Genomic DNA, 11,958 nt, shown 5'->3' with positions numbered 1-11,958 from the left:
CACTTTTAAATATTTTTAAAGACAGAGGAGGGCTGATGTCGAAAAGGGGTAAGAAAACAGAAACGCAGAGATCGTGATGGCAAAGCATCACTATTGTACTACACGGCCCCCCCCCCCCCCCCCCCCCCCCCCCCCCCGCCTAGTTTGGGGGTTTTGTCTCTCTGTGGCGCTGCCGAGCCCGCGCCCCGGCGGGGACCCGCGGCCGCGGTGCCGCGGCACCCCCCTCCCTCCTCCCCTCCCCCCTCCTCCCCCCAGCGCCCCCCGGGCCCCGGCACCCCCCTCCCTCCTCCCGCCCTCGCTTATAGCCCGGCCCGCGCCCGGCCGCGGCCTCTCTGGGCCGGGGGTGCCGGCCGGGCCCGGCATGGCCGCGGAGCGGGGCCCGCCCTGCCTCCTGGCCGTGCTGCGGCTGCTGCTGCTGGCGGGCGGCGGGCAGCGGCCGGGCGCCGCCGATCGCTGCAGCTGGAGGGGCAGGTAGGCGGGGGGGGGGCGGCGGCCGGCGGGCACCGGGCCGAGGCCGAGGCCGTCCCGTTCACCGGGCCCCACGGCCCCGCCTCGGCGCTCCGGGGCCGGCGGCTCCTTCGGGGCTCCCCCGTTGCCGGTTCCAGCTAACGGGGCTGGCGGGTCTGCCGCGTTGGTGGTTTTTCTTTTGCGACTTGACAGAAAAATAGGCAGCAAAACTTTCTCAAATATTGTATCCCTTTCCTTTGCATTTTGTTGTCTTTTAACTAATTCTGCTACTATGGATTCGATTTTCTGAAGTGGCATAAGCAAAAGTAACTTCTGAAAGAAATTAAATTGCACAAGCTTGACTAAGAGCTCGGGAGCAGGTCCAGCACAGCCTGCTTTGGTTAGAAACATTTTCTTGATGAATTCTTAATGGAAACATTAAAAATAATTTTAGAAATTTATTTTTTAAACCACATTTTTCAGACATAACATCACTAGTCATTGGGCAGCTCCTACTACAAAGCAGTAGCTCTCACCCCTACCCACCTACAGGTGGGATTTTCTGGAGAGCTGAGCATTGCCCAGTCCTATCGCACAGAAAGTTTTTGCTGCTATTTAATGGAGAAGTTTCCCTCTCTCATTTTGCTGGATGCTGCCAAGCATGGATTTGCAGGTGGGCAAAAGGGGCCGAGGCTCCTTTCCATGCACCCTGGTACAGCACCAGGTGTGGGAACAATCCCCTTCCCTCCCCCGTGGCACTGCAGCGGTGGTGGGAGGGGAGGGAGGGAAGTTGACTTGAGTCATTAGGCTAGAGCCAGAGTTGGCTGTGTATCTCCGGGCAGGCAGCGTGGCAGTGGCTGCTGGGCTGCCTGTGCCGTGGCTATAGTTGCTGACAGACTGATGGTATTGTCTTGGCAGCGGTTTGAGCTGGGAGCCCCGTTCCCGTGCGGTGGAGCAGGTCCATCTGCGCTGCACCGAGGGCTCCCTGGAATGGATGTACCCAGCACGAGCCCTGCGTGTCGTTCTGGAGCCCAACCTCTCCAGTGCCAGACACACCACTGTCTGCATCAAGCCTGCCAGTGACTTCCAAGGTGCCAGCATCTACGTGGAACGTGCTGGGCAGCTGCATCTGGTGGTAAGCGAGGCAGAAGGGGCTCGACCCCACCACGTGTCTTGCTTCAGTGCCCACACACCGCAACGAGTGGCCCTCTTCCTGCAGGCCAGTCCGCAGAGGGACATCAGCCGCCGGACAGCCAGCTTCCAGTATGAGCTGCTGAGCAACCAGAGCCCTGCTGGCCCTGACTTCAAAAAGATGGCACTGGTCGAAGGTAAGAGCAGGGCAACCCTCAGGGCTCTGCTACTGGGGCAGGTCCAAGGATGGCATCCGATATCCATTGCCCTTGCATCCCTAGTGACAGGAGCTGTTTTGGGGTGGGGGGTTTGCCATTTCAAGGGCGGTCCTTCTGCCGCTGGCTGACTGTTCAGTGAGTGCAGCCTGTTTTCAGATTCCCACCGTGAGGGGCATCCTGTAGGCACGGGAGGGAGTACTGCAACATAAAGAGAAACTATCTCTCCATCAGCAGCCAGCTTGGTGCTGGACGTGGCCATGAGTGTGTCCCCAGTGCCAGGCAGTACCATCGCTGAGACAACCTGAGTGGGTTTTAGAAGCCTAAATTCCCCTGTTCAGAAGGGATTTAATTTCATCAGGAATCCAAGGCCTCAAGATAGTCACTGGAAATTAGAAAGATCTTTTGAAAATAGGATTAGCCATCTAAATTGCTGGAAACTTCATTTACCTTTCTTTCATATTCTTACACCAACATGATCCTGCACCTAATAACATTTATCCCTACACACACACATTTATGTATCCAAGGAGCACTGGGGTTGAAGAAGGCTCTTTTCCAACCCAGTTCTGAAAAATTGGGACCACCTACTGCTGCCATTGTAACCCTGCTGCCCCAATAAAGAATACCCTGGGCAAACGTCCTGTTGAAAAGGGAAGTATTCAAGCCATGTTGTAATGGCAAGAAGATGCCCTTAAAACAGAGAGGATAAATAAAAAGAGCAACTGTAGTAGTTTTGGGTTGTCCTCTCCTCTTTGTTAACCTGTCCAAGGTGCAACTTTGCATGGCTTTACTGTTTGCTGGTGCTTATTTTAGGGCATGCTTAACAGGATCACTGGCCTGATTGTCCAGTATGCAAGACAGGAGCTTTTGGTAACAAACAGGGTATATACCAAGTGTGTGGATAACAAATTACGTTTATGGGGGAACAGAGCCTGATTGATTCAATGAACCCTGGTGTTAGACCTGGTGTTAGACTCATGAAGGCTTCAGATGTGGCGCAGGGTGTTTTCTTATCACTAATATATCGAATGACTTACGCTGCTATACCACGCTTGGAATAAAATTGAACCCCATCCACGCTGGATTACTAACGTTTCAGTCAGAAGTACTGGAGTGCTCCCTGGCTGTGGAGCTGCACATTGTCTGAAGTAGTCATAGCTCCCAGCACACTCATAGATGTTTGTCTTTATTCTGGTCTTTGTAATCCAGAAGTAGTATAGGAGGATCTTCCACTCCTGTCAGAACAGAACCAAATTTAAAAAGGTTGAGAAATGATGGAGGGTAGGTATGTGCCAGGTGCTGTGTTTTCTGCTATATTTTTTGCATGCTTCATCAGTTGTTAAAGGGATTATATGCTGTCGGGCCCTGTTGTTGCTCAATGACTCTTACAAATCCTCTGTGTTTATTTCTTTGCTTCAGTTGTATTTGCATAACAAGAATTTTGGTTTGCATCTGATCATAATGCTCTTTTATCTAGTAGTTCTGCCCCATTTCCTCTAATAATTCACCAGTCCTTTAGCAATGAGACATAGTATAGTATTGTAAGTAACTAACTGTTCTTTTTTTCTAGCTATGTGCCGTCCTTGTGACAATGTGGAACTTCTTATGGCCATTTGCAGCAGTGATTTTGGTAAGCAGACTAAAGGGAAGTCATTCTGCCTTTAATTATGCATTGATTATTTGGATTTATTTGCTGCTTTTCTTAAAATAACAGCATGACTGTGCTCTCTGATCCGAGAAGGAAACTAGCTGTGTGAAAAGGAATTTGAATGGGGGGAAATAATGAGACCTAGAAGGGAGAAGCTTTCTTTCAAAGTCCTCATTTCCTGCAGAAAGGTTATGATCTAAAACTGAACTGAATTCTCACAAGTGTGCTTCTGGCTCTCACATGTAAGTCGCATGTGTGTAGGTGCACATACACACAGATTGTACATGCTTGGTGTGTTCCTTTTTATTCCCGCCCCCTCTCCCCTCACAATCTGCACATTTCCAAGTTGTTCTTCTACAGAAGTAGTGAGTTGTTTGTAACTTAGCTAAGGAATTCAGGTGACTTAAATTTCCTTTAGTGATGCACTGGTTAGGTTTCAAGCCTTATGAGAGATCATAGCATTTAGTACTCCATAAGATAAGAAATAATAAACACTGATTTGATGGTGGATCAAAAGCTTTTCATATTTTCTCTACATAATAATGCAACAATTTTTTTTTCTTTTTCTCTCAACCTTGATTCATTCATTTTATTCCCATAGTTTTGCACATGAAAATTTGTACCTCTGATTATGTTCAATAGCTAAAGCAGTAGAGCTGCCTCTCCATGTGGCTGCAGTTATATTGCTGTAAACATACCTATGTAAAGAAATAAAACTATGAACTGTATTTACCCCTATGCAGTGTTTAAAAAACCCTACGAAATTGCTGCTTTCCTACTAGGGGTTGCCATTCTTCGAATCTACTGATAAAATCAAATGCCAACATCATTGTGCTAATATAAAAACAGTGTAGAGCATGCTTCCCTTAGAGTGCTCTTTATCTGGTAATTTTTCTTCCTCTTCTAAATTAATTGCTGCAATCCAGCCCATTGTTTCTACTTGATGAAGTTATCAGTTCCCATGCGAGGCACTCTCCTTCCTCACTGCCTGAAACACCAGAGACTGACAGATGTGGAGGCCCAGGCACACAATGGGGGGCACTTACACTTACAGCACCAACAGACCAGAAGAAATAGCCCTTTGAACTGACTCTATTTATGGCCTGACTTCCTTGCCCTAAGCTCACAAATCGCTATCATCAACTTTTTTGATTAGAGAAAATAGCTGCTAATGAAAGTGTAAATGACACTGGGAGTGAATAGGGGCTTTATAGTTACTCTTAAGATGGAGGTCTTCAGTCACTAGGCCCCGAGCAGCGCAGGAGCAACTTGGAGCACCACGAACAAGTGCATTATAGCTTGTCAATAGACTTGGCTGCATCTGATTAAAAATGATCACACAAGGAGGGAGATGGAGAGCAGAGACATCTGTTACACAACATGCTGGATTCCCTTGGAAATTGAATTAGATGAGGAAGTTCTCAGAAACTTCAGAAATAAGCTTTTTCTGCCTCTTGAATCTTTGAATTCTCCATACCTGAATGAAAGAGCTTTGTGGCAGAAGCGGGTTATGTTCCTGTTGTGTTGGTAACCTCTCATTTGCTTAAGAGCTCTTGGCTCAAATGGTGGCATGTTTCTTTCTGAACCTTCTCTGGGATTGAAATTCATTTAGTTAACAGAATGATGTGAAAAATGGGGTCAGTGAGAATGAGAAGGATGGCTTCAGGATAGCAAACAGTCGGATGGGATGTTTCATTCTCTTACAGTTGATGCAAAGGATGCTTTCAGTCAGAAAGACTATGGCTTATTATGCTTTTGTTCCTAGAAAACAGCTAGGATCTTTTTGGGAAAAAGGAGGTACATGTATGCTATGTGATTTTAAATAAGGCTTCAGATAAAACATCTTCAGAAGTTCTGTACGTTGTTCATCAACTCCCTAAGTGTTTTTTGGTGGATGGATGAATGGCATTTTCTTTTGAGGGAGAAAATCCCAAACCTTTAAGTGAAAAATATTGAAGAAGCTCTTATTTTTTCCAATTAAATCATATTCTAATTCTTCTTGGATCAACCTCTCTTACTGCTGTCAAAGGAAAAACCTCAGGGTACCCTGGAGACAGGAAGGAGGTGGTCTGTGACAGTCATTGTCTTGGAACATAGACTGAAAAAACTGAATCCCTGAGCTGACATCTTTTCATGTGTTTTTTTATCCTTTACTGATGCTTTGCCATATCAAGCCAGTTATATGCTTTTTCCTCACATGTAGCTGATTTGAGTAGTCACAAAGCATGCTTACAAGCACATGGCACTGTTAGTGTAGGGATCCTCTGCGTAAAGGATGCAATGTAAGCTCAGAAATATGCCCACCTGTAGGTGGGAGGTGCACAAACAACACAACAAATCTGTTTCTCCAATTATTTGATTCAGTGAGCTCCTAGTACCTGAACTACTTACCTGCTGCTCCATAACCAACTCCTGTCTTCTTCACATCTAGTGGTGAAAGGATCTATCCGAAATGTTTCCCACGATTCAGAGAACCACATGTCACAGGTTGATGTCAGCATCCAGAAAGTCTACAGACAGAAAAACAGGATTTTCCAGCAGGATGAAGCAAGTGGTGAATGGAGAGGTCCTATACGAACCCTGCTGCAATGCAAGGTGAAGAAGGGAGGTGGAGATTTCCTTTTCACTGGAAATGAACATTTTGGTGAAGCTTGGTTGGGCTGTGCTCCTCGGTTTAAGGATTTCATGTTCATTTACCGGGCTGCCAGAGAAAGAGGAGCCAACCCATGTGAGTTTCAGCTCAACTGACAGGAGTGACACTGGAGCTGAGAGTTGAAAAATTTCAGCCCTGTTTTTGGATACCGAGTCTGAAGTAGAGTTAAAACCAAGGACTAAAGCTAACAGTTTCACCAAAACTGGGGCCTGGAGAATTCCCTGAAGATAATGGCTCTGTGAGCCCTGTAAACTCTGACTTTTAATCCACATCTTCATTAGTTGCATTAATTTCCCCTTCTTCACATCTTCTTTGCCTCACAAAATAACTGAATTTTTTAAAGGTTATCCGTTTTTTTTTGTGGTTAGAAAGCAGCTTGTGTTCAGTATTACAAAATTCTCTCTAACATCTTTTGCTCTGGGTACATACTACATGCTTTTTCTCTAGATTTTTATTCTCTCTTCCCGCATCTCTACTTGATTTTCCTTCCGAATGGCTTTTTTGGATGAATGCTAACTATAATCTTAGCCATAGTTACTAAACCTTCAGGCAATTGGCAGGTTTGGCAACTTTTTTCCCTTCTGTATGTTAGCAGATTAACTAAACCTCTGGGGTAGAATCAGAGCTGATAGAATTCTGCAGTGTAGTGTCTGCACAGTTGACAGTGTCTGATGTTGTTCCCCGTGCAAACAGGCAAATGAGGGTTACTGCACCTTAGTTAATACAAACACTAGCACTGTATGCCTACCAGATGAGAAAAGGTGTTTGGGAAATGCATTTAAATAATCAGAAGTTTTGGTTGTAGCATTGTCTGTCTGAGAATGTAATATTTGGTATTCATAGCACTGGGCCCACAACTAGATCTAGTTGTTTAGTGCACAGCAGGAAAGACCTAAGTGAACGGGCCATTGTAAAGTATTGGAGGATTGTCCTGATTTTGGCTGGGATAGAGTTAATTTTCTTCCCAGTAGCTGGTACAGAGTTGTGGTTTGGATTTAGTATGAGAATAAAGTTGATAACAGTGTTTTCAGTTGTAGCTAAGTAGTGTTTATATGAAGTCAAGGACTTTTCAGCTTCTCATGCCCTGCTGCTAGGAAGGCTGAAGGGGCACAAGCAGTTGGGAGGGGACCCAGCCAGGACAGCTGACCCCAACTGACCAAAGGGCTATTCCATACCATATGACATCATGCCCAGTATATAAACTGGGGGGAAAGCTGGCCAGGGACCACTGCTCAGGAACTGGCTGAGCATTGATTGGCAAGTGGTGAGCAACTGCATTGTGCATCACTTGTTTTGTATATTCTATTTCTTTAATTATTATCATATTATTATTTTCTTAATTTTCTGTCCTATTAAACTGACTTTATCTCAACCTATGAGGTTTTGTTTTTTTTTTTCCCCCAATCCACTCCCCCATCCCACCGGGTGGAGGGTGTGAGGGAGCAGCTGTGTGGTGCTCAGTTGCTGACTGGGGTTAAACCATGACAAGGATGTACAGGGATATCTGAGTATTTAGACTTTGAGAGCTGGAGATCAATCCTGTATTTGAGATTTTAGATGGAGTACTCTTCTTTGGTTGGTAGTTACACTGTAAATATGAGATAAAATACATTTTTTTAGTATAGATTGGAGGTACTACATTTCTTCTTGTTTTGTATATTTGTAGATGTGAAACTTTTGTGGGCTTTTGCCTTTTAAAGGGGCATTTCTTATAGCATTAATGTCATAATTAACATTTGCTTTCATAGAACATCATGCCTTTGAAATAATGTGTTCTTTTTAAAGCATATAAGTAGTTTAGTGAATGAGTGGTTGAAAAACTAAAATAAGACAGTGTGAAGTAAAACAACATACTTAAAAATGCGTATGATGTGGTGATTTAATCCACAGCTCTGTGGACTTGTCAGCCTTGTAATGAGCAACTTGAAATCAGTTAGAATAATGAAGATCTTATTAGAGATCATGGATGTTAGATATATTAATTCTATTTGACTGTAATCTCCCTGTATTGTGTAAAGTTGAGATAACTATCACAGTATCGGAAACTAGTAGAGATATCCGCATGTTTCCAAGTGGTAGGGTAAAAAGTTTTTTTTAGAGAAAATCTTTTGTTTTCATTTGTTTCAGATTTTAAACAAATATTCTGACTTTTCTGGGGAAAACATAATGTTTAGAGAAAGTTCTTCTGTGCTAAATTCGGTAGTGCTACTGCTGTTTACATTTGGTCTAAATTTCTTCCAACATCAAACCTGAGGATGCTTAGATACAGACATGAGTAACAGTGGGGCAAAGCGGCTAGTGTTTTATTTGGGATAAAATGGAAAATTTCAATCAGTGGAAGAGCAGTAAGGTAGTTGAAGAATAACATAAGACCAGGTCATACGCTCTTTATTTTCAGTGACTTTATTACTGTGACAAGGTGGACAGCCATTATCACAGCAAGGAACTGTGGTTAGGTCAGGGCATTTTAATTTTGTCTCCTGGTGTTTTAAGCTCTGTCAGCCTAGGGTGATACTGTGGATTTCCAACTACCTAGTTTCAAGGGCAGCAAGCAGTGTTTCTTCCCCTGGTATCTTATCTCACATAGTTTCTAACTGAACCAGAGTCCTTTCTTTAGCCACAGTAGAATAAAAGCTAAAGGGGAATAATCTTCCTTGCACTGGCTGTATTAGGTGATGTATCATAGGAGCCAACAGTTGCATTTATGTGCTCATTTTAGTCTTCTCAGACATCAAGAAGTTGAACAGACAGATAAAACATATTATGCAAGCGGTTTGCAATACCCCACTGCTTCATTATATGTCACTGAATGTATCCCAAATTCACCCACACTGCTTAATTTGCCCCCCTTGCAAAAGAACAGGCAGAGACCAGTTGTATGGAGGGCATGAAACATTGAAACCAGCAAAAATTAAGCCAATTTGTAAAGCTAGAAAGGTGGACTGGGAGTAAGAGAGGTGAACAGCAACAAGGAGTTTAAGCTACAGCTGATAATTCTTGCTTAATGGTTGGAATCAGCATCTTCCACAAAGCAGCAATCTTCCATGTAAGATCTGTTCTATTGCTTGTTCCTTCCATAGATGATAATGCCTTTCAAAAGAGTCCTAGACATCCTAAAGGAGATGTAATCAGTATGGTTCCAGAGATCTATTACAGAAAGTTACACATCCCAGGAGTTTGTCATTCTGTGTTCAATAACCATGTAGAAGAAGAAAGCGTCTTTTATGTCACTAAACAAACTCTTCATTCCATTGTTTCTCAAAAATTCTGTGGATTTTCCTCCTTTCAAGATGGATAAATAGGGCCAGGCAGCCTTGCAAAAGCACAGTAATTCAGGGAACACGTACCTAAAAACAGAGTAAGGTTGCCAATAGCATGTTCATGTTTTTTTTCAGTCTTTGGGCACCAGTTTCTCAAACTGCGTACCGGAAAATTGGGTCACAAGGGGTTAAATACGATCACTGCTTCACATATGGAGAGTTGAGGCAATGAGAGAATTCTTGGTGGAATTTGAGTGCCAGCTCTCATTAGTGCCGACTTTAAGATTGGAGCTAGACCTACTATGGGGAAGCGGGGACCTAAGTTACGGTCAAAACGCATTTGTGAACAACTGCAAGCAAAGAAGTGATTTTCTTTCTTTACTGTCCTTAAATTTAACCCAATGAATTATCTTTACTGAGGAAAGCATGTTGCACATTTTCTCCTTGAGCACTTCAAGCTTAAGTCTTTCAGCTTCTTCCAGGAAGGAAGTGAAGCCTTTTCCATAATCCTTCTGATCTGTAACATTTCATAAAGCAGCAGGGCTCTTTATGCACTTAATCATTTGTTCTTTGCTGGACTTGTGCCTGATGTGTAGATAGAGAATCAAAAGAGGGGCAGGACGTTCTCCCATTCATTGAAAGACAAAAGAGCAGCAAGAATCTCTAATGAGCCTTTGAATGACTGGAGCAACACCATGAAGTAAAAGTTTGTGAATAGACACTGCGGGCTAAGTGTTCCTGGCTGATTTGAATGAGATTTTGACTGCTTACACCAGAGCGGATTTGGCCCTTTTTGAATGCAGCTGGTCTTTTCCTCATGTCTACCTTGCCTTTTCTGTGCAGTTTCAAATGCACTGAATTTTCAACACACCATTCTGTAGGAAATTAATTACATGAATACAGGCTTATTCCCTTTGTTAGGGGTTTGACTCATTCACTCCCTTTCTCCAATTCTATTATAATTTTTAAGGTAAATGTTTCAATATTTTTCGCTGAAATGAAAGCTCAACTTTTGTCTCAAACAAAAGGATAAGAACCCTGTTTGTATAACAAAGTAGGACGATAAGTCTTCTGTCACAGTATGAAATGGGAAAGTCATGGCTTTCAGAGCAGGAAAGCATATGAGCTGTGTGCCAGAGTCTCAAAATTGGGGGTTTATGCTGAGCTGTGCCTCTGACTCAAGTATCTAATACCTTCTGCTGTCAGTGAGAGAGACCATGTTTTAACATCTCTCCTACAAGCTCATGCTGCACTCAGATTGGTATGCTGAATTTCAGCGTGGGAAGAGGAATAATTTTTCCTCTTTTTCTGTCCTTGACCAAGAGTCTATCTTTCTCCCCTTTTTAATGGTCTTGATCTCATTCTATCTAAATCTGGCAAGGCTTCCAAAACAGTCATGGAGAGTCAGAGTTAAGAATATTTATAGTTTTTCTAAATGCTTATCTTCATTTCAAAATTATGAGGTTTGTTTTCAGTACAATGCAATGATAATTTAGAGATATGTAATTCACGCTTCTGTAATCAGTACAGTCATATTTAACATACTAATAATTTTGTCTCAGGATATAATCCTAATGATTTTTGAGAAAGCCATTGCTCTATCTTCAGGGAAATAATATCTCAACAGTTAAAGGAATACTCTCACTGTCATCCATAGACAAGTACCTGAAATAAATTGGGGGCCAGCAGGGAGTATACAGGCTTCAGGTCCGCTGTCAGACCCACAATTACAGTGTGCCACAGAGCAACAGCCCTCTTCACTTTGAATGTGAAAAGTTGCAGCTAAATTGCAATGTCCTTACCTATTACAGTGCCAAGATTAAGGGTAGCCAAACTGCTCAAGTGTCAGCTTGATGCAAAATGAATGCTTGACTTGAATCCTAGGAAATTTACTTTTGCAAGAATGATATTCCTGATTCCAAAAGAGAAACCATTATACTTCATTGAAAAATATTGCTGATAATTTGATGTAAAACTGTTTTCAACTTCTTATAAATGGAACCATACATGAATTCCCTTGTTGCAGTCAGGAGAATAAAAGTAGGATTTGTGGGATTAGTCTCCTAAGGCACAACATTCCTTTACAGACAGATGTGGAAACTCTCTCTAACTTGGGGGAAACCCTAACCCTAAAGCAAAAAAACCCCTTTCTTCCTCCACCAAGAACTACTTGTTTTTTAAAATGGAACATAGGTGCTGTAAAAAGTACAAATTATTTTCTTACATTGAAAAACACCAAGGAGATTAATACAAACACAGACAAAATAAAACTAACTTACCTCCTTAAAGCTCTGTTGATCTAATTTAGGATCAAGAATTGTTCATTATGGTATTTTCACTTAAATTATCTGCCTCTTTTCAATTAGCTTTTATTATTTTAATGGTGGCTCCTCTCACCCTCCTTTAGTGCTTTGGCTGGACTCACATAATTGCCTATATTTTATGTAAATTGAATTGTTACACCGTAAAACGATATACAAATGTGTCTACCACACAAAGTCCAATAAATGGTGTGAATAAACCCATTATTTTCAATGTAACGGCATCTGATAGCAGCCTGGGAAACACAGGGCTGACAGATGTGAGCCCATGACAAGGCCT

General features: G+C 42.9%; 1 protein-coding gene across 4 annotated transcripts in view; it reads left to right on the top strand.

Moving 5' to 3' along the window:
- The first annotated feature begins 347 nt into the window (after positions 1 to 347).
- The window catches only part of LOC104368615 (meteorin-like protein), a 27,665-nt gene continuing 16,054 nt past the window's right edge, over positions 348 to 11,958 (top strand). The window contains exons 1-5 of one of the 4 annotated variants that reach the window (XM_033002195.2): positions 348 to 471; positions 1,366 to 1,582; positions 1,667 to 1,775; positions 3,367 to 3,426; positions 5,876 to 7,437. In XM_033002195.2, coding sequence (XP_032858086.2) covers positions 362 to 471; positions 1,366 to 1,582; positions 1,667 to 1,775; positions 3,367 to 3,426; positions 5,876 to 6,192 — 813 coding nt within the window. In that variant the 5' untranslated portion in view covers positions 348 to 361 and the 3' untranslated portion in view covers positions 6,193 to 7,437. Of the gene's footprint in view, positions 472 to 893; positions 1,121 to 1,365; positions 1,776 to 3,366; positions 3,427 to 5,875; positions 7,438 to 11,958 lie in introns of those variants that run through there. The other 3 variants (XR_004408503.2, XM_033002194.2, XM_033002196.2) reach the window with 3 other exon arrangements.

Source organism: Tyto alba, unplaced genomic scaffold (assembly GCF_018691265.1).
Source record: "Tyto alba isolate M040663 unplaced genomic scaffold, T.alba_DEE_v4.0 Super-Scaffold_39, whole genome shotgun sequence".
NCBI lineage: Eukaryota > Metazoa > Chordata > Aves > Strigiformes > Tytonidae > Tyto > Tyto alba.
Note: the sequence above shows the minus strand (reverse complement) of the source record. Positions and strands in the feature narration are given on the sequence as shown.